Genomic DNA, 23,375 nt, shown 5'->3' with positions numbered 1-23,375 from the left:
CGCAACAAAATTTTAACCGCACTAAACAGCAGCCACACTGGTGTACAACATGGCAAAAACACATTAGCAAAGCCAAGAACGCTTGTATAGGCGAAACCTATTGGCTTTGACAATGCTTGTTTGGAGTAAAGAACAATGGAGGGTGGATGGGGCAGAAGTGCCTCTCTTACAGAAGCAGTTCTGGCACGTGATCACGCCCCTTTCACACGGTGAAACGTGTCATTAAGTTAGCAGGTTAAAGAGGACTTCACCAATAAATAGCTACAAGATATTTGTTAGAGAGACCTAAAAAGCTCACGGGGTATTTTACAGACTTAAGCAGATACTAAAAAAGTAGAAATCCAATTCTACAAAGGAAAGCACCAGAGACAAAACCCATTTCCTGCCCAAATTCAGATTAGGAACATGAACAATGTTAAATCTGTTTTTCATGTTAAATCTGTTTTGTGACGCTGCATCATGGCGCAAGTGCAGAAACAATGTAAGGCAAGTGAGCATTCTAGTTGGTTATTAGATTAGCCTGATGAAATATCTACCAAATCTGGAAATAAAAAAGGGACGACGACACCAACGCTGTTAAAATTACAAGAAGTCGGGGAACTGGGCCTATGGCAGATTGTCTAAATGCAACTGAAGGAATGTAATTAACACCCTTACGCAAATTGTTGTTCGATCATGTTGCTATGTATATATATGTTCAAACACTTTTTGTTCAGTGTGTTTAACTCTATCAAGTGTAATTAACTTTGTGCACGTAATGTATTTTACTGATGCGCCAAGGATAGTCATATAAAATAAACATGTGTTATTCTGGACGTACTTGTTGGCAGCCTGATATTTATTTCACAGTCGCACGGTAGTTGGGGTATGGTAGACAAGTCCCAAGATGGCGCCTTCTGTACTAAGAGTCAGACGCTTGTCCGTCTTCTTTGTTTACAGTACTCGGCGTGTCTGTCTGTGCCCAGCCTTGGCAAGGTGGTGAAACACGGGGAGAGCAGAATTAGATTCTGGGTTGAGGGCATCACCGCAGGCGAGGGAGCACGGAACACTGCACTCATGGCACAGAAAAAGCGTCGGGTCCCCCGCAGGACTCAGCGGAAGACTCCTGCCCGGGCATCGGTCGAGAGGGACAGCGACAGTGGGGGGGAGTTCGAAGTGCCGGAGGAGGATGCAATGGGTGAGGTGAGTTGCAAAGTCGTCATGGGCCCAGGCAATTAATTACCCCCACAAAATAAAGTAAGCCACGTGGAAGTCATTGCCGCAAAGAGCAGCTAGCTCATCGTGCCTAGGAGTTTCCGCGGAACTGAAGTCACCCGAATAAGTGACCATATTAGTCGTATACATACTGCCTCCTGTTCAAGTTTCCATTTTCTGGTATTTTATTTAACAAATCAGGCAATCTGAGATTTCAAATCTTGAGTTTCTTTAAGTGTTGTGTTGAGTAAATATACTTGGGGTGAAAAAAATGTACACAAGGAAAGTCAATTTGGACATAAGACACCTAGACGGACTCGTTGCTGCTGTTCGTGGCACATTGAAGTAACCAATGCTTCCAGGGCAGCACAGGAAGATTGAAAGAAGATTGGGCACAGGGGGAAAACAGCCCAGCACAAAGCATGCAGGATGGCACAGAGAACCTCCACAGTGCCGCAAAATGTGTAACTACGTCCATAGAAGTGAGGAAGTAGCAGCGGAGTAGAGGGGGAGAAAGTCATGGTTAATGTTGTGTAGGATTCTCAAGGCTATAGCGGTGATATTAAGGCTGGGTTGCCAGACAGTTTCTTCTAGACATGGTGCCTTGTTTTTGGTCTTGGTCTTTTGCTTTTTTGATGCATTTTGGAAGTGGTAGTCTTTCGGGTCTACTTGATCACAGAGGGAAAATGTACACATTGATAATGGTATCCTAATGGAAAATCAGGACATGTACTGTGCTTCTATCATGGAGCGATGTGGCAACCCAGAGTGGAGTTCCAAGTGGTGTTATGTCATTGAGTTAAGGCATGAGAAACGATTTTTAGGTTTGGCTGATATTGCTTTATTAAATCGATGACCACGTCTCTATTTAATATTTTTTTTAAAAGACTAGAAGAAGTGCCAGGAGAGAGGAGTTTTGGTTAGCACCTCTAAGCCATTGACTATCATTTGGTTTTCATGGTGTGTCATTGCTTGAATTGATTGTTTTGTGATCCAGAATCAAGTAATCCTTGTCCTCTTTGATGCATTTACTTTGCTGATATTAGTTTAATTGCTGGTTTATGGTTTTGCACTTAGGGAAGTGCTTGTCATTTGTTTGCTTTAGCTTCTTATCTTGTGACAATGCCATTAACTAATTGCCCTTGTGCACTCATGCAAAAATTGCCCTTGTTTCCCACATATAGTACATTGCGTGCCTACCTCTTCCCAGAATCTGTTTAAAGGTAGCTGCAGTGTGGCGGCACGCAGCAGGCGCATTACTGGCATGCTGAAGGCAAGTCTGTCTGCACCTCAGCTGCTCCCAGCACCAAGAAACCTGGTTCTCCCCCTACCCATCGCTATTCTGCAGTGTTTTTCTGTGCTCTCAACCTCGGCAGCTGATTGCAGTACTGCTGCCACACCACACAACACAGAAGGAGTGTTCAACTGGGGCTCTTGCAAGTTCTCATGCACTTTCTCACACCCTATGTCCACCCCCCATCATCCTCTTTCACAAACCAGCCACCCCCTCATACTTACTCAGATCAAGCAACACGCCATGCTCGCATGCATGCTCACCAAGCATGCCACACAGATATGGGACCTACTGCACGGCCACGCTCCGGCCTGCTCTTCCTCACGGAAACATGGCTAAACCCAATCTTTAAACCAGACTTCGCTAAAGCCATTTTAACAGCTACCAGATTACAATGGTAGGTCATCAGCACAAGCCCTGAGGTGGAGTTACCATCATATTCAACCTAAAGCTGGACAGCCCGCACCCCTACCTGCTACGTGGAACACCTCACATTCAAGATAAGCATCACACCCAACTGCTTCCTGGGTGAACATTCGTATGCAGACCACCAGAACCCTCATCAACTTTGGCATCAACATCACAGACTCTCTTACACACCTCATCATTAACATCCGCACCCTCATCTTCCTCGGACACCTAAACTTTCACATAGTAACCGTACAGATCCAAACTCTGCAGCCGTTCTAGAAAACCTCAGAAACCTTGGCCTTACTCAGCACATTACTGAACCCACCTATATCAGGCACCTATTGGACCCGATTTTCTCCCCAAGGTGTCTAAGGTGTTGGAGGAGATTTGGGGTGTTTCCTTGTCACATGTAATATTGTGACTGCAGTGCAGTCAAAGCCTTTGTGCAAGGTGTTGACTTTCACAGCAGGTAGTGATGAGGATGGCCTCAAACAGGACTATCCGGAACAAGAGCACAATTAATTATGAGATCTCTGCATCTAGCTAGCTGCCATCAGTCTTCCTTAAGGGCCTCTCTGCCTAGAAACTTCCTCATCTTTAACAACACAAAGTTGCTGACCAACCCCCCTCTCCTGTCTGACGTTAAATGCCAGTATTCATGAAGAACTAAGTGGCAGACTCTTATTAAAAGTACAGCACTGAATTTCTAATGGTAGCCCTGCTCCATCGTTCCTCACTGGGTCTGCACCTTCAAGCGACAAGAATTCAGTCTATACACTTCACTGTCTGGTAAAGCTATATTTTCTCCTAAATCAGCAACTTCACAGTACACAAGCCAGCAACTTTGCCCTAAACAGACTCCGCCCACATCAGTTTCAGCATAATCATTTCACACCACCTCAGACCTACCACCATCGGAACCGCCTGTGGCAGCTGTAAAAACATCACAGAAGAAGAGTGGGCTTCTGCCCTCTAGGAGCTTTGGCTCGATCACACCAGCAACTTGCCGAAAGCCATCAAGAATCTCAGCAACTGTATCATCACATGCGCCAACACCCTGGTTCACCTCAAGTGCAACCCGGCAGCATGAACCTGACCCCAGGCCAGTTGGTATACAGAGGAACTCAGGCTGACGAAAGGTCACACCAAGTGCACTACTCTGGCAGATCGCATCACTGCCAGCGCTAACAGCAGTAAGGAAATCTTTGTTATCAAAGATTTCACTGTGCCTCCTCGAGCAACTTCACCCTTTCACACGTACTTTGCAACAAGCTCTCCGAATTCTTCTGTAACAAAATCAACTTGATACACAGCAACTTCCACCTTCAATTGGACCCCATCACCACTCTATTTCCTATCACAGCCAATGAAGGAACCCTGACCTCATAGCCTTGCTTTCACCACCTTCGCTTCTACCACGAAGACCATCCACTTAGGTGCTCCCTTTGACACTTGCCCCGACCACAACTTCATCAAAGTACCCCTACGCAAAGCACTAACACCCATCCTTAACGCGTCCATTGACTCAGCCACATTCCATTACAACTGGAAACATATCACCATCATGCCCCTGCTCAAGTAGGCATCATCTGACCCAGCCGCACATACTCTGCAAAGTTTATAGAGAAACAAAACCACCACCACCTCCGCGACTACTTCAGCAAACACCACCTCCTTGACCACACAGTTTGGATCCAGGTTTAACCACAACAGTACAGAAACAATACACCTCGCTGCCACAAACGATATCAAATTGATCCTTGTCAGGGGAGACATGGTAGCCCTCATTTTCCTGGACCTCTCTGTAGCATTTGGCACGGTGGCACACCCCATCCTCATTAGACGCCTGCACAAGATTGACATCCAAGGACTCCTTCTCTGCTGGATCTGGACCTTTTTTAACCACATCCATGCTACAGCAATTCCTCCTCTGTGCTGCAGATCCATGATTCCCATTGTTCATGACGAGCTCAGCTCGTCATGAGCACACAAGCAGTGTACTGCATGACGTGCTGAGCTCATCATGAGCATGGAAGGGGTTAAGGATCGAACACCAGCTGTCATCTTGGCACCTTACTTTTTAGAAGCCCGCAAACTTATCTGCGGAATGCCTCAAGGTTCATTGTCAACCCCACCCTCTTCCACGCATGCATGATTAATTTTGCCAACGTCACCCACATAAACAAAATCAGCATCCTCTCCAATACCGACGACATGCAACTAATACTCTCTCTCATGGACCAACAACACAAGAAACAAGTTCCCCTTCTGCCTGACCAAAGTCGCTTACTAGATGACAGCCAACTGCTTCAGGCCCAATGCAGACAAGACATAAGTAGTGTGCTTCTGCAAGAACACCTCACCCTAGGACTCCAGCTGGTGGTCAACTGAATTCGGGCCCACGCCCAGAATCCATGCCAGGAACTTCAGAATAATCGCCGACAGCCAACTGGTCAAGACTGCACAAGTTAACACAGCACTGTATTATGCTTTCACACCTATATGATGCTGAGGAAGATCTTCAAATAGCTCACCAGCAACACTAGAACAACTGTCCCTCCCACCCTATTCATTAGCAAGTTGGGCTATGGGAACACCATCTATGCAGGGGTCACCTAGCAACTTACTAGAAGACTACAAACCACCCAGAACTCAGCAGCCAAACTCATCCTCAACCTCCAAAACACAACTCCCATCACACCACACCTCAGGAAGCTCTACTGGCTCCCGATATACAAATGCGTTCAATTCAAACTCCCACACTCCTCAAACACATTCAAGGTTCTACACAACTCGGGTAGAAGGAGGGTGAGAAAACACTGCCTCACATCTAAGCACTCAGTTTGCCCCAATGCATCATGGTAAATGCATTACATGATAATACGTACTTGGGTAGTAGTCTTGAATTTTTCAACCGTATTAATGCCGCCTGTGCTGTGTAACTCTAGACACGTTTCTGCATTAATTCCTTTATCAGTAGATAGTAACAATTCGTCTTGGGGGGTGCTGCGGTTACTACTTCTGAAGTGTTATCATGCACTGCATTTACCATGAGGCATTGGGGCAAATTGAGTGCTGGGATGTGACGTAGCACGCTCCCACCTCTTTTGATGCACCTGCGCCCAGTGAGTGGTACAGTGACCGGAGAAGACTTTTGGCAGTATTTCTAGCACCTCCAAAACTACTTGTTTGCTAGAAAAACAGACATTTGAGGTGAGCAGATTCTAAGTGTCCCTGGTATTGCAGGGTGCTCTATATAGGAGCTGCTCTCCACCTAAAAAGTTTCTTTCAATCTGTCAATGGTATCGGCAGTCCTGACGCATTTCGGCCTTCATGACCTTTTTAAAAGGAAACATTGCTTGTTAATTTCCTTAAGATACAGTAGATGGCAATGTTGAGTTAAAATAAAATCAGCACACTGCTCAACTTTGTTTTTAAAAGCAACAACAGTGTCCAGATAGAACGTTCGCAATATTGAGTATGTGGCACGAGTGATGCTTTCTTAAACAATAACTATTGACGTTACATCAAGAAAAAAAAAAAAAACTAGGGTAATTTTAGTACAAAACTATACATATATTGAGAATACATTTATTTTTATAGTAAAAAAAGTGCTTACTTTGGTAAATATTGCAAAAAAATAATAATTCTAATAGATATTTTAATTACAGTAGAAAAAATAAATTAAAATTACATTGCGTCATTGTAACAGTATACATTGCACTTACAGTTTTAATAGGCTAATATAAAACTTAATGTAAATAAATGCATACGTTGGAAAAGACATAGTAATGAAATGCGCTGTACCTGCTTTCTAAGTAACGACTGATCTATGCTCACCTTTGGCATGAAGGTCCTCTAGGCTGGTTTTATGTGGGTTCTTGCCTTTTAGCGGTTATGGACACCAGGCCTATTTAAGAGGGGTTCCTGCCTTCTGCACCAGCGACCTCTGTGCCAAGTTCAGGTCCTCAAGACCGAGGATATGGATCCACTGTCTAAGGATTTGGAGGAGGTTTGGGATGTTTCCTTGTCAGGTGTCATTTTCTGGCTGTAGTGCAGTCACAGCCTTTGTGCAAGGTGGTGTCTATCACAGCAGGTAGTGATGAGGCTGGCCTCAAGCAGGAATATCCAAAACAAGAGCACAATGAAGTATGAGATCTCTGCATCTAGCTGCCATCAGATTTCCTAAAGCAGCAATCGGGGAAAGAATCAAGGGCTGCTCTGCCGAGAAACGTCCTCATCTTTAACGACATACATTTGCTGACTAACCCCTCTCCCTTGTCAGCTGCTAAATGGCAGTACTCAAGAATAACTAAGTGGCAGACTCTTATGAAAAGTACAGCACTGAATTTCTAGTGGTAGCCCTGCTCCATCGTTCCTCACTAGGTCTGCACCTTCAAGCAACAAGAATGCAGTCTATACACTTCACTGTTTGGCAAATCTATATCCACCCATCATTTTGTATCAAACTAAACCAGGAGCCATCCAAAATAGATCTCACTGTTCCCAGCACTCTCTACATGCACAGACTTTTGTTGCCTTGTATGTGCCACACATTCACACACTCGGCATACACTCTGAATGTCAGTGCAAGGTTCTGGGGATGGGTCACACTAAACATACACGAGTAGGGTAAGTAGCCCGCACTTCTTTCTGACACGTAGGGTCAGTAGACTGTACTCGTTTCTGATAAAGGAAAAGGGTCTGTTCAGGACTAGTTAGTCACACAACTAGGTACACTTCCAGTAGTGCTTTACGTAATCAATCCAGGATGTGAGCAGTTGTCTCAAATCGATAATGAGAGCATGCTTGGTGCACCCTTCCAGGTCCCAGAAGAATTCTGGATGTTGGCATTATCGTGGAAAGTGCAAAAAACACAGTTGATGGACAGAATGTAGAACAATGTCATACATTCACACCAGTACAAGGATCTGGGCCTAAATCCATCGTTTTTTTGCACTCCACACCACCCTGGGTTAGACACTGGCTGTATGCAAATCAGCTCTGACCCTGTGCCTCATGGGAACAGTCCAGTCCGAACTACCAAGCCATGTCTTTCCCAGACCGGAATCAAGCATCCAAGGACCGGATTCTGGCTATCAGCCTTAATAAGCCTGGTTAGCTTGACTCCAGTGGTGTGGAGAGCCTGGGACTCACGTCTGAGTATACCCAGCACACTCGGGGTGAAAATTGCAAAAAACACAGTTGATGGACAGAATGTGGAACAATGTCATACATTCACACCAGTACAAGGATCTGGGCCTAAATCCATCGTTTTTTTGCACTCAACACCACCCTGGGTTAGACACTGGCTATATGCAAATCGGCTCTGACTCTGTGGCTCATGGGAACAGTCCAGTCCGAACTACCAAGCCATGTCTTTCCCAGACCGGAATCAAGCATCCAAGGACCGGTTTCTGGCTATCAGCCTTCATCAGCCTGGATAGCTTGACTCCAGTGGTGTTATCGTGGAAAGGCCTGTACCACAACAGAAGATTAGCTTGTTGGCAGGCCAACAAAAATTTCAAGATAGCAGTTTCACTTGCAGTTGTCTCAGTCTGGTCAAGTGTACACACCAGTATACCATGTAGGAGACAATCCCAAACGTTCTAGAATACAAATGATACTTCAAAGGCAAATAGGATAACTCGGTATTTGTTATAATAGGTAGGTACATCACCTTTTATCCATACCTCTTTACATATAACATTTAGTATTTTATTAGCTCATCTCTATTTCATTTTATACTTCTGACAGAACTATTAAGCGCTCCGATTTGAGTCAGTAGCTGGTTGCCCTTTTGGAACTATATGGTTTGAAGGTTGTTGGATGTAGTATACGCTATGGGGAAGATGTTGATTGGTGTACACGTATCTGTCATGTTTAAATGGTCCATGCATGATGAGCTGCTCCTGTACTAGGTTTTTCTTTACAGTCTTGGTTTTATAATGGAATTTTAAAGACTACACGTTCCAGAATTCAACCAAAAAGCCTGGACTAGAGCAGCTAGTCATGCATGGACTTTGGAACCTTGGTAGGGCTGCATGCACGAGGTCAGTGATAGGCAAACATGGTGCAGCATGTGCCGCAGCATTTAACTTCCTGTGCCTACTTACTGATTTATCTGCCTAGATTCTACTCAGAGTCTTATGGATATAATGTTGTTTTTATTTTTGTAACATCTTTTTAGTAGGCACTTAACAATACAGTATGCAGCATGGACACTGTCATAATTACACACAGGGATCATAATTACTGTTCCACACATTAGCGCCTCCCATTATACCTCAGTCTTCAATCGTTCCAGTGCGGGTGAGGCTATTCAGTGGCATTACTGTCATTGACATCAGTTCTGTGAAACAGTACTGTGTGTGGCCATCATACGGGCTTCCCCCATAGGTATTCCATTCCCCCCATATATTCTCCCATGTTTTAGGGCAGCTCCTGCTTGTATACGTTATGGTTTCCAGCACCAGGCTTCGTTCCTCTTTCAGTATTCAAGACGCAGTGCATCTTCTCTCCCCTCAGATGATTTATATGTCGTTTAACAATCACGATACCTAGGGTCACCCATAAATGTTCCATATGATTTAAATCTGGCTTCCCAAGCATTTAACAGACACCATTTGGCTGAAGCCATGAAGCCGTTCCACATACAGTAATAATACAGTTTACAACTTTGCTCCAGAAGACCTGGACTATTGGGCATTCCCAAATAATATGTAAGAAGGTTCCCTCAGGTCCACATTTTCTTCGACAAGTTTATTCAGACATTCTACCCATCTTTACCATAACGTTACAGGACATATATGGCCTATGTAGAATTTTCAGCTGCACTAACTGAAACAGTGCTCTGGTCGCCACCTCCCTGGGAGAGGCTAAGGCCTTTGGTCAATCTTCTTCAGTAAGATGATCTAGGTCTGCCTCCCAACAGGGTCGTAGGGGAAGGAGTGGGTCTGCAGTGCTATTAAATAGTTTTTTTTATAAGTAAGGGAAATCGCGCCTCAACTCCTATAGTTGTCCAATAGACTCTCCTCCAGTGGTGATGCCTCTGGAAAGACCTTGTCTCGGGGGATCACGGCCATCAATGCGTGGCATACCTGTATGTAACTGAAAGTTTCAGTTGCGGCTAATTCATATTTTCCCTTGGACCAAAGGTCTCCTAACCTTGAAATGCTGATGAGGTCCCACTCATGGAACTCCAGGCTATTTTTAACATGCTCAGCCTTTTCAAATCTCACAGCGGAGTCGCCTGTATGAGTTTGTCCCCCCCACCCCAGGGATTTTAGTGCTGTGTGCTGAATGTGCCGGATCTGAGCAGTGAGTGCAGTAGGTCCTGTCAAGTCTTGATGTCTTGTGCATGTGCACAGTGCTTGTAGGTATCCCCCTGAGTGTAGTACAAGTCGGTCCATCAGATATACAGGGTTGTCAACAGATTGATGAAACCATTGGTTGACTGCTGTTAGTTGTGCTGCCCAAAAATATTTGTGTATGTTTGTTTTTTTTTTTTTTTTTTTTTGCTGCAAGACGTTTATTAAGTACCGTTAAGTATACACAGCATACTGCCACATCCCGGAGGCCGGCTGCTATAACATAAGTCGCAAATCAGGGAAAGGAAAAGGGTCAAATAACAATCCGTCGTTGCAGATCTACATACAAGCACAATATCGAATTAACAGTACAGGCATAGGTAAAGCATATAAATTCGTCTCACTTTTTTATTTTTATTTTTTAAAACAGTAAAGAAAGAGAACAGAACAACTTCTAAGCATGTGCACCACAGAAAAACACATTGGTAGGGGGGGCGACACCGTGTGGTGACCATGTGGTCTACGGACAGTTACAGTTCATGGTAGAATGGAGACATCCGAGGGGGGAGCTGTGGGGGGTGGGGGGGGGGGGATAAAGGGACAACTCGAAGGGAATAAAGTGCATATTGCAATCACGAGGCACATTGAGCTGCAGACCATCACGCAACATCCCATCATTTCCGCCTCCCCATTCCTAGAACAACAACCGCAGCTCACAAGTCATCACTATGTGAAGATTCCGTTATCAGGTAGCATTGCAGCGGGCCCAGATATCAGTAGGCCTGGATGAGAGCGGCAGTAACTCTGCATACGTGGGAAGTTGTTCCTGACAATATACCAGGTCACTCACCCATTCCTTAAATTTGGGCGCTCTACCCCTGCCCCATCGACAGGCCACCCTTCGCTTGGCCAACAACAAGGCTAACGCTACATATTTGCGGTGAGCCGCCTGCAGGGGTTCCACATACCCCAACAGAGCCATCTCAGGAGTCGGTGTTACCTCAGCGTTTATCATTGTAGAAAGGGCCTGAAATACCTGGTCCCAGTACTGATGTATTCGGGCACACCCCCAAGCAAGATGCAGAAAATCAGCCCCAGGGGCCCCACACCTGTCGCATGTATCATCACCCCGCAGGCCAAATCTGTGTAAGCGAGCCGGGGTGTAATATAATCTATGCACAAATTTGTAGTGGATGATCCTATACCTGCTGCTGGATGATATACGTTCCGTCTGTTGCAAACAGAACTCCCATTGTTTATCGGTGAGGGGGGTAGGCAGTTCCCGATCCCATTTTGCCTTGGCAGGAAGCGTAGTGTACTCAATGTGGGCCCTAATGGATCTATACAGCGTAGACACCAGTTTGCGTGGGTTCTCAAATTGTAGTATGTGTTGCAAGGGTAGTAGGACAGTTGGCTCATGTGGAAAGTCGGGTGTAAGGGCTTGTAGCCCATGCCGCAGGCGCAGGTAGTAAAAGATCTCCAGTGAAGTAGGGTGTATGCCTCCAAATAAGTGGTCTCTGGTGCGGAACTCGCCATCATTATACAAATCCCCCCATGTGTGTACCTGAATTTTGGACAGCAGTTTCCGGAAGCCAGTTTCCTGCAGCAGTGGCAGTTGTGGGTGATATGTCAGGGGCATAAGTGGGGCGTAAAGGAATTGCAGTCCCAGCGAGTCACAAATGCGCACCCAGGCCGTGACAGTGCTAGATAGAGTGTCAGGGGTCTTATCCCTACCTTCCACAATGGTGTACAGTGCTCCCTCTATAGGCGTGGGGTGCGCCAGCCAATGCTCCGCAGCCAGTTGCGGCATGTACCTAGGCTGCCTCACCCAGAAATAGGCATAATGCGCTTGGGCCGCCCGAAAGTATAGTTCGAAATCAGGCACTCCAAATCCACCCCGCACATAAGGTCTAGTCAGCACCTCCCACTTGAGCCTAGATTGTCTCCCACCCCACACCAGTTTAAGCATTTCCGACCGAAGCCTTTTAAAGAAGTATGTACCAGGGTGAAAGGGTATGTTGAGGAACAGATAAAGTAACTTCGGAAGCACAATCATTTTAACCAGAGAGGCTCTTCCCGCCATCGAAAGGGGAAGCGTTACCCACCGCGAAACCTGGTCGCCGATCTTGCTGATGGCCGTGCCGTAGTTCGCTCTCATGAGTGTCTCTCTATCCTTCTCGATGTGAATACCCAGGTACTTAAAGTCGCCCTCAGTCCACGTAAGCGGGTACTCCAGTGGGAAGGCATGCGTGGATGCAGTGAGGGGGAAGATACAAGATTTGGCCCAGTTTATCTGCACTCCTGAGAGGGCCCCGAACCTAATGAATTCCCTAAGTAATGGGTGTAGGTTATCCCGTGGATGTCGAACATACAGTGTGATGTCGTCTGCGTACATGGATATGAGTATCTGTCTTTGGAAGCATCTTAGCGCGCTGTCCTTATAGTGTTGCCGCAGCTTAGCAGCTAGTGGTTCCGTGGCGATGGCAAAAAGTAGGGGGGGATAGGGGGCACCCCTGCCTGGTCCCTCTAGAGACCTCGAATTCTGGGGAGAGTTGTCCATTAATAAGGACCCTGGCTGCGGGACGTGTATACAGTAGTTTTATCCAGGAAATGAAGATGGCCGGATACCCCATGCGGCCCAGCACCCCAAAGACATAGTCCCACTCCAGCGAGTCAAATGCCTTGGTGGCATCTAGAAAGATGGCCGCCATGGGCAAATCTTCATGTACGGAGTCGTACACTGAGAAGAAGGTACGTAGGTTGTGGGACGTAGCTCTCCCTGGGACGAAGCCCGCTTGATCTGGAAGGATAAGGTTTGGCAGCAACAGACTAATTCGTGTGGCAATGAGCTTAGCCAGTATCTTTACATCGCACGTTAGCAATGAGAGGGGCCTGTATGAGTCACAGTGCGAAGCAGGCTTTCCTGGCTTAAGTAGGGAGATAATCAGCGCAGTCCTCATGGATGTAGGGAGATGACCCACTTCCAGGGCATCCTCATACACCTCCCGCAGTACCGGGGCCATGAATTCAATGTAGGTTTTGTAAAATTCGACAGGGATGCCATCGAGTCCCGTGGCCTTGCCTGATTGCATACTCATGATCGCCTCTTTGACCTCATCAAGCTCAAACGGGGCACTCAAGAAGGCCCGCTGAGCGTCGCTCAGCCAACCAAGCGCGACATCCGTGAGGTAGTCGTCTAGAGACGGCCCTCCCGATCCCCTGGAGGTGTATAAAGTACTATAATGGCCGACAAATTCATTAAGTATCTGCGTGGAGTCCCGGAGCAGAAGCCCCTCGGCAGTTTCCAACTCCAGAATGGCAGTAGGTGTCCGCATAAGCCTGACTGTAGCGGCCAACGCCTTCCCGGGCCTCTCACCTTCCCCGTATTTCTGCGCCACCCAATACTTATGTCTAAACTTTGCCTCGCGCGCAGCTTCATCCGAATATTCAGTAACTAAGTCTCTTATCTCCGCAAGCGTGTCACCAGTAGGGCGTGTGCGGAGGGCTTCCTCCGCCCGTCCCAGTCTTGCCTCCAAAGCCTTCAATCGATTCAGGATAGCTTTAAGCACCCCAGAGCCTTTTGCAATACAGAAACCTCGCAGTGTGACCTTAAAGGCATCCCAGATAGTCTCAACAGCATTCACAGAGCCCTTATTTCTTTAAAAAAAATCCAAGCATTCCTCACGAAGTGCCTCCTTAAACTCCTCATCTAAAAGCATTGCAGTCTGCATGCGCCACGCTGTAACAGGGGGGCCTAACTCCGCCCCTCGCAGGGCAATATGAACTGGGGCATGATCAGAATACGTTCTGGGGAGGTGTCGTGCACAAGTTAGTGAGGCATAGAGGTGTGTAGTCAGAAAAAAATAATCAAGCCTAGCCCAGGATTTAGCCTGCGCCGTGAAATGCGTACCCTCCCCCTTCGGCCCGCAGTGTGCGCGCCAGGCATCTACAAGGTGGTTCTCTTCCAAAATGGCGCGCAGTACTTCCCGCCCTTTCGTGTAGTGATGCGGAGCTTGGTGTGAGCGATCTAGGGTCGGGTTAACAGCACCATTGAAATCTCCCCCCCATATTATGTGTTGCGAACCTGTGTCCAAAATCGCAGCCCAAATCGTTTCAAAGTATTGCGGGTCATCCACATTAGGGCCATAACAACATGCAAGGGTCACTGTCACACGCCCCAATCTACCCCATACCAGACAATATCTCCCCTGTGTATCCGCCTTCGAGCCAGCCATATGAAAAGGAGTAGATTTTTTCACCAATATCACAGTACCTCGGGCATAGGAGGAATACGATGAACGCAGTACAGGAAGCCCATCTATTACCGAAGGCGTGCGTCCTGTGAGGTGCAAAGTGAGTTTCAAAGTGAGTTTCCTGCAGAAAGGCTATATGTACATTATGCCGGTCCAAGTAGCCCAGAACTTGCCGCCTCTTCCGATGATCCCCCAATCCCCGCACATTCCAAGTAAGAACATTCAGACAGGTGTCCCCCATCCCGAGAGTCTACCACATAAAAGAAAAATCAATACGAACCAACAGTCCATACAGCCATCAGTATTAGCGTCCCATACCAGCCTGGTCGACCACACCAAGCAGTCTACGGTCCCCCCCTTCATAGCAATACCAGTGTACCATCCCGCCCCGCAGTAGGCAGATGGTCGATGAGGTAGAAGTGCACATGCTAGACAACAAAACAAAACCTTAAACCCAGTGCAATCCCAGGTGTCCAATGCAAGAAATCGCAAAGTATACAGTTCAACAAGCAGGCTCCTGTGCCTGGCAGGCCATTCAATATTCAATCCTTCCCCTCCTGTGCACAGATACACATGAAAAGGAGCAGTCAGCATCCTCGCAATTATACGGGGGCACAGGCCCACCCTGTTGACAGTGAGATTCATGATCCAGACAAGCACAAGCGTATCACCTGCAGAACTCCCCCCCCCCCCCCCCCCCACCCACTGAAGCGCCCCCAACTCGCCAGTACCCGGTGCCCACCCCCCTCCCTTAGCAAACCCACAACAACACAACAGCAAAAGTGCATTTAGCAAGTCCAGTGGGGTACACCCGCTCGGGGTTCTAGAGGTGCACCGTCGTCCACCCCCGCCTCTCCTCTCCGCAGTCTCCTCCATTCTTACCGTCTCTGTCCGGGCGAGTGAGAGAGCATGGGGGGGTGGGGGCCTGGCATGCTACAGGACCTGCGGGACCACCCAGCCCTAGCCTCCTGGGGGCCATTGCAGGAGCCGTAATCCAATGCAGTAGTCGATATGAACCAGCAAACTTGGAGAGTTCAAATCCCATTCATTCCGCTCCAGAGTCGTGTCCGCCTTCCGCCTGTGCAGCTCTCTTGTCTCTTTTAGGCAGGGTTTTAATGTAGTCTTCGACTTGTTGTGGGTTCAAGAAAAAGTGTTGCGTGCCCTGGTGTGTCACACGCAGCTTGGCGGGATAAAGTAATGCATAGTCAATATTCAGCCCTCTGTTTCCTTTTTACAGCCAGAAATTTTCTGCGTTGTTCCTGGACTACCGGGGTAAAGTCCGGGTAGATGGAAAAGGACACTCCCTCATAGGCAAGATTCTGGTTCGCTCTGGCCGCTTTCAACACCGCGTCCCGGTCACGATAATTTAGCAGCCGTGCAATGATGGGCCTTGGTGGGGCACCCGGTTGAGGTTGGGGTCCAAGGGAGCGATGGGCACGTTCCACTATAAACTGTTTGGAGAGGGCCTCCTCCCCCACCGTGGCCATTAGCAATCGTTCAACGTAGAGCTCCATCCGCCCCGTGTTTGTGAACTCCGGAACACCCGTGATTCGGACGTTGTTCCGCCTGCTCCTTGCCTCCAATTCTTCGTTCTTGGCGGCTATCACCCTCAGCACATTGTCCATGCGAGAGAGCCTCGTGGCCTGCGATGTCGTGGCATCCTCTGTTTCGGATATTCGGCGCTCGGCCTCCGTCAACCGCTCCTCATGTACATCCATTTTTTGGACGATGCCGTCCATCCGAGCGGAGAGCCTGTCCACCTTGTCCACCACCGTGGCAAATCCTTGCCGCATCTCTTGTAGCATCGTGGCTATCTCGGGGACCATGGGGGCCACCTCCGCTGCCGGGCTCCTCGGTTGAGTGCTATCCCCCGTCTGCTTAGTCCCTTTCTTTTGTGTTGCCGGTTCAAATTGCAGCTTGGGCTGCCGGGTGTCCGGTTTCCCCATGCCGGGACAGCAGGAAGCGTACCGCGGGTCCGAGCCGCACTGTTAGGGGTTCCGCGGGCGGGCAGCACCCAGAGGCGGTCAAGACCCTGCGTTCAGTAGTCAAGCGGTGTCCGTCTCAGTTCCAAATGCGCCACAGGGTTGTATCCGGCATAGAAATCCACCCAGTGAGGCAGAATCCCACTGCTGGGGCCACTGGGTACGGGCCCGTGTGAGATTGGCGCGCGCGGCGTTGTGCGGCCTACACGCCACGTGTCAGTCCCGGGTGTCGCGTGAATCTCAGTGCCGCCGCCAGCGAGGACCCAGCCAGGGGTCTCCGCCGCTCCAGATGCACCTCGGTCTAACTCCGTCACCGCAGGTCGTAGGATCACCAAACTCTGACAGAGTGTGCAGCAGATGTATATCTACCCCCCAGTCGTTTTTCAGGCGGGTGGTCGCAGATTTAAAGGATAAAAAGAAGGATAGGAATGCCAGGCGGCCGGAGCCACACTAGAGTGCAGCCATTCAGCTCGTGCGCCCTCTAGCGCCCCCCATATTTGTGTATGTTCGGTAAGGCAATTCCCCGATCATACCACCCTCTAGTCAGTTTTGCCAAGGCAATAGATATGAGGGGCCTTTCCGTCTCATAGTAAGGTTCTAACCTCACTTTTTATGTTTTTGAAATATGATGCAGGCAGAGGGAATGATTTATTGTGTAGAACATATAAAAAGTGCGGTAGTGCCATCATTTTAAAGAGGGCTGCTCTGCAGAGGAGTGAGAGCATCAGTGTCCTCCAGTTTTTTACATAATTTTTGAATCTTTGTAAGGGGCTTTGGAATCCCTCTGGCTCTCTGTGTGCTTCACATACTCGTGGCAGGGTAGGCTTCTCTCCTATTATTCTATTAATGTAGAATTTCATAGTGGCTAAGTATAGCAAGACATCCTCTGCATGTATAGATATTCTGTCCTCCCAATATTCAGTCCATCACAGACCCTGGATCAGTAGATCTATCATTACCCAAGCCACTAACAGTTCGAGGATAAGAGCAAAGATAAGTGGCGAGAGCGGGCATCCCTGTCTCATACCCCACTGCTGGGGAAAGATTTGAGATGTCCGACCATTTACCACTACCTGCGCCTGAAGCCTGGAGTATAGAAGTTTCAGCCAGGAAGGGAACTTGTGGCCAAAGCCCATGCGCTCCAGCACCTCAAAAAGGTATGGCCATTTGACAATATTGAAGGCCATGTGTGTGTCTAGCGACATAACAACAGCGTCTTCCTGAATTGTATCCAATCGAGTCAACCCTCCATGTAGATGCCACAGATTAAGAGCCGTGCTTCTGCCTGACACGAAGCCAGATTGTTCGGGATGTACTAATTTGGTTATTATTGGTAACAATCTGGGTGCCAGCAGCTTACAAGGATTTTTACTTCTGCATTAAGGAGTGAGATTTGCCTATAGGAGGTGCATTGGCAAGGTGGTTTACCTGGTTTGTGTAGTATTCAATTCAATTCAAAGACCTTTATTCGAATTTCATAAAAGCAACATATACAAAAAACTGTTCCACAATCTTTTTACAAATCTATTTACAATACACAGAATTTGGAATTATTACAGCTCTCATACATTTAGTTTTCACGGATTTTCCATCATTTTGCGGGCACGCGTTATCAGTTTCAGAAAAGTGCTGGTGCGGAAAACCAATTATTCAGTGTCCAGGGAAAGTAACATTAGATAAGAATCCTTTAAGGAAAGTGGTCTTCGTTTTCTAAAATATGATGATAAAAACCATTTAATATATTTTAAATAAAATTTACAGAAAAATAGGAAATGCAAATCATTTTGTGTGCTTAGTCCATCACAAGGGCAAGATTTAAGATGTGATGTCTGATGAAAACCCAAAGGAAAACACAGTAAAATTTTTACAGTACCAGCCCTTAGGCGAAACAGCAAAGATCTTTCCCAGTTGGTCATAGGGAGGGTAAGATATAGTGGAAGTGGTTGCCTAATCAACCCATTGCCCATATAAGTCACAACTGATGTTTTAAGTGTTTCCTTTTCCATTCTTTCAGAATTGTAAAGTGCGTATAGTGCATATTTTAACTCATGTTTATCTTTAGGCTCTATTCTGGATGGATAAGAAAAGAGGTCATCCCTGCCCACGGAACGCAAAGTCTTAAAGACTCCCGCGAGCCAGGGGATTACTAAACCTTTTTCGCAACCAAGGCAATCAGTTATAATATCCTGCGTTAAAGCGGCCAAATTGTTCTTCCATATCCTGAGCCAGAATAAAGCCGGTCTAGTCCTAATAAAATCACATATATAGGGCAAATTTAGTTCCTTGTGACAAATGAACTCAGATGATGAGATTGGGGCGCCCAAAATCTTTCTACAAAAACGATTTTCTTCTCAATGGATACTAGTGTTTCCCCAAACCTCTGCCCCATATGTGGCTACTGGTACGCACTGTAATTTAAACATTTTTAAAATAGCTTTTGTGGCACCTATTTTCTTTGGACGGGGTAAGCTCACGAATGAATTGATGGCTTTTGAGAACTTGCCCGTGGCGTGGGCCGAATGCCCACTCCACGAGCCGTTCGCAGCAAAAACCATACCCAAGTATGGGAATGTGCTCACAGAGTCTAGCTGATCAGTCCCCACATATATGGTATTGAGCTTCCGTTTTCTTGGGCCACATGACATTATAAAAGATTTTTTTAAATTCACTCGCAGATCTAATGCCTCCATATATTGTACAAAAGTTTTAACAAGTGTGCGTAACGCATTTGGGGTGCGGCCCATTAGGACCGCATCGTCTGCGTATAAGAGAACCGGTAACGGTTGCCCCTTAATTATTGGGACGTCTGGAGTCACCTGTTTTAGAGAATTGGTTAGCCCATTGATATAAATGATAAAAAGCAGGGGTGCTAAAACGCACCCCTGTCTAACCCCTCTTCCTACTTTGATAGCCCCGGAGACTTCCCCACCCATCCCGATTCTAACTTGCGCTTTGAGGTCAGTGTGGAGATAAGCCAAAAAGTTTACAAGGGCCTCATCTAGCCCATAATCCAAGAGAATAGACCAGAGTTTAGATCTATTGTCTAGGTCGAATGCAGATGAAAGATCCATGAATGCAAGATAGATCGGGACGATCGAGCAATGTTATACTTATCAATCACTAGTTTCAAATTTAAACATTGCTCCACCGTACCCACCCTGCTTCTAAATCCCATCTGACAGGGGTCCAGCAATCCACAGTCTTCCGTCCACTCCAACACCCTATTATAGAGAACATGCCCTAGGATCTTTAAGGTGTTGTCTAATAGCGAGATTGGTCTGTAATTAATCGGATCTGACCTGTTGCCCTTTTTAAATATTGGGACGATGGTGCTTGTAGACCAAGTGTTGGGCATCGGAACTAGGGGCAAACTATTAAAAACGTTGAGTAAGATTGGTGCCCATAAATCCATGCTCCACTTGATGACATCTATTGGGAGTCCGTCAGGACCAGGGGCCTTGTTTCCGAGGCTCTGTCTGATGGCTACTTCTACCTCCTGGAGACCAATCTTCAAGCAGCACAGTTTCCCAGGTGCAAAGCTTGTTATTTCCTTGATTGGGGTGGCATATACTTTGGAAAAATGGGCCTCCCAAGCACTACTGGTTATGGTGCAGCTGATTGTAGTTAGTTGTTTACCCATATCTCGCATTTTTCTGACGGCGGACCAAAAGGAGTCACTACTCTTGTGGGTTGCACTTCCGACCAGTGCTTTCCACTGCTCTGTCAGTAATGCAGCTTTTCGCTCAGCAATTTTGGATTGATAGATTTTCCTTGCTGCCTGTACCTCTGTTGTGCATCTGGGTTTTGTAGTTAGAGCCCTACGCAGTGCCCTATTCGCTGTCGAGCAGGCGGAATTGAACGACCTTGTATCTTTCTCTATCTTAGGTAGAGGAACTGACAGGGAGTTTTTTTATGACTAAGCATAATTTGATGAAATCCGTAATTATCCTTAAACTGTTCCCGTCAGGGGATAGGCAGGAATTGATCAGGTGGGGATGTTCCTTTTTCACGGTTTCTAGTATTGCACCACTATCCGCTCCCCTCCATTTCAGTCGTAAACCATCTCCTGAGGGGGTAATGTCTCTAGCTCCATGGGATTTAACATATGCAGGGCTGGAGCCTAAGCATAAAACAATTATAAGGGGGTTGTGGTCTCCATATGATGTTTCCAAAACTTTAGTCATTGTTATAAGATCTATTAAACGAGGGGACATAAAAATAAAATCAATGGTCGAGGAACAACCTCTACCTCTAAAAGTGGAATTGTAGTAATTACTGGGGGTATGTCCTGCTTCCATTGTGTTGCTAAGAATGTGATTGGTTAACAGTTTATCTAGTTCTAAACCCCTTCGCTCAGCTTGGTCCAAGTGAGTTTTTTCCTTGGTCCAATGGTTCTTTGGGATTTTCGCGTTAAAATCCCCCCCCCCCCCCAATGAAGAACTCTATCTCCTCCTCTGTAACTGTGTTTTGTTCCAATTTTAATAAAACATTAGAGAGCTCTATGAAATTCTTATTTGGGACAGAGAAAAAATCATTGTTATAGAAATGTATTAAGGATATCCGAGTCTGTCTCTTGTATTCTAAGACCTGTATGTTCGGGTTCATAGTTGGTAGGTCCCTGATGGTGCCACCCGCTGATATTTTAATTCTGGTAAATAGGCCGCCTACCGCACGACCAAAGTCAGGCTTGGATGCTGTCACACTAAAACAGTGATAACCCTCTATATACACATTATCTGTGGCCCATGTCTCTTGGAACATGATACTATCTTTGCAATTCAATAACTGTACCCACTGCGGTTCTGACAGTCTTGATTCTAACCCAGCAATATTCCAACAAAAAATTGTCAGGTCGTCTAACCCTGGGGGTTGTTCCATATGTGGCTATATATATATATATATATATATATATATATATATATATATATATATATATCCAGAGTTTCTATTTTTGTAGGTGCTTTAATACCTAATGGTAGTTCTTCTGTCATAGCGCATTCGTTGTCTACCTTACAATGGATTGTCGGTCTGTGTAGAGTGGGGTTCAGGGATTCAGCCTGATTGCCGTCCTTTAAGTTAGCTTTTTGGTTTTTTAGGTTTACTAATTGCTTTGAAACGTGGTGAGCCCCGGACTCCTGGATAGATAGTCAGTCGACTCCTTCCAGCCCAGAGAGCAAGGAGTAGTGGTTATATATAGGAATATTAAAATCAAAATCAAGGCCAATTGAACCATGGTTTTTTATAGTATGCCCGTGAAGGGCCCTAGATCTTGAGGGATATGCCAGTAGGGATTGAGGGTAGAAGTAACTAAGATTGCAAGTGGAGATTTCTTCCCCTCTTCTCTCAGAGTGCCAGTCACTTATGAGTCTGGTTGCTCTGCGGTCCCTGACATTTATTACAATGACATCCCCTCTAATGTCCTTTGGTCTGGAGCCTACCCACCCAATTCTTCTATCATGAAGAATTTCCCCATTTATATTGGGTGGTAATGGCCTGTTATTCCTCAGCCAAAATATAACTTTGTTTTTAAGTTCCTGGTAGCCCTCAGTTTTTCCTGCTATTAATTCCGGTACCCCAGTTAAGACTACGACATAGGGTGCCGCCTCTGGTGGTAGGTCAATTTTGTGCTGGTGTGACATTTGGACTTTGGCTGGGAGAAACTTCCTAGATGCACTGGTCTGGGGATTATCAGTTTTATCGGTCTGTCCGTCCGATCTGTCGTCCCTATTCAGTTTATGGGGTTTAGCTGGAAAGGGACTCATAGGAACAGTGGTCTAGGGATTATCTTTAGCTTTTTCATGGCTCTCTGTGTGATCTTTGCGGTGTCTAGACTGTCCTTTATCTGTTGTCGGGATAGCCATTATATTCTTAGCTTGAGATGTTCGTGGATTCTTGCTAGGTGGTTTTTCGGCTACTGTTGACCCTAATTGTGTTTTATGATTTTGTTGATTGTCCCTTGCCTTGGCAGTCTTTTTAATCAATTCTGTATTTGATGAAATGGCTTTTTCTATTCTCCCTAACGGGAGTACTAGTGATTTAACTAATTTTTCCATGCTACCCATTAAATCACTAGTAAAGTGGGTAGGTAAAGTATGGCAATCCTGAATATACTTGCCCACGTTTTTCTCAACGTTCTTTGCACAGTTTCTGGGTGATTTAGGTATGTTTGCATTTCTACTGTTATGATGTATGACCCCACATTTCCTGTTTCTTATTGTTTGACCTTGAGCTGTTGATTTATCATACATTTCCTTGGATGAGAAATCCCTAGAGGAAATGGTAGATATTTGCTCCTCTGAAATGATCTCTAAATGTAAGTCAGTAGATGACTCATTTGTATGTACTGACGACAGGGATGTTTGGTCTTGAAGTAGTATTGGAATGCTAATATCTACATCTTGGTATTTTTGGGGAATTTGAGTTGGTGGGGTGGTTGCTAGCTGTATTTTGCCCAAGGATGAACGTTTGCTGTACAATGTACAATTGTTCTATGGATAGACACCTTTCCGTCATTTCGATCTCTCGTTCGAGCGCAGAGGCAGCCCTTGTGATAAAGAGATCTAGGGTTCCTTGGACTGAGCCTCCCACCAGAGATTTCCTAGACTTACTTGGGTGGCCACTCATGTTCCTATAATGTTTGATATGTGTACGAACTTTGTGTACAGAGACAAAAGAAGGGGATAGACAATAGCCCAACAAAACTAATTAAAGTCAAATGATGTGATAAGCTGACCACAAGTATTATAAAGCATAGGCTGCGATAACATTCACTCACATCAAGAATTTCTGGAGTCAGGAAGTGTCTTACATTTGTACGCTCCAAGGTAAGGGGGGTGGCCCATCCCAGCCTCGTCCTGCCCCGGACGGCCACAGACGGCCCGCCCTTTGCCCGGGCTACGCCCGGCGAGTCCCGCGCGCGGTGCTGGAGCCG

The 23,375-nt window shown here is 46.5% G+C and overlaps 1 protein-coding gene across 2 annotated transcripts in view; it reads left to right on the top strand.

Moving 5' to 3' along the window:
- Window positions 1–948: 948 nt before the first annotated feature.
- The window catches only part of DDX54 (DEAD-box helicase 54), a 194,491-nt gene continuing 172,064 nt past the window's right edge, over window positions 949–23,375 (top strand). The window contains exon 1 of one of the 2 annotated variants that reach the window (XM_086943245.1): window positions 949–1,182. In XM_086943245.1, the coding sequence (XP_086799371.1) occupies window positions 1,057–1,182 (126 nt within the window). In that variant the 5' untranslated portion in view covers window positions 949–1,056. The remainder of the gene's footprint in view (window positions 1,183–23,375) is intronic. The other variant, XM_086943244.1, reaches the window with a different exon arrangement.

The sequence above is a fragment of the Lissotriton vulgaris genome, chromosome 11 (assembly GCF_964263255.1).
Source record: "Lissotriton vulgaris chromosome 11, aLisVul1.2, whole genome shotgun sequence".
NCBI classification, from domain to species: domain Eukaryota; kingdom Metazoa; phylum Chordata; class Amphibia; order Caudata; family Salamandridae; genus Lissotriton; species Lissotriton vulgaris.
This window is presented reverse-complemented; position numbering and strand designations above follow the sequence as displayed.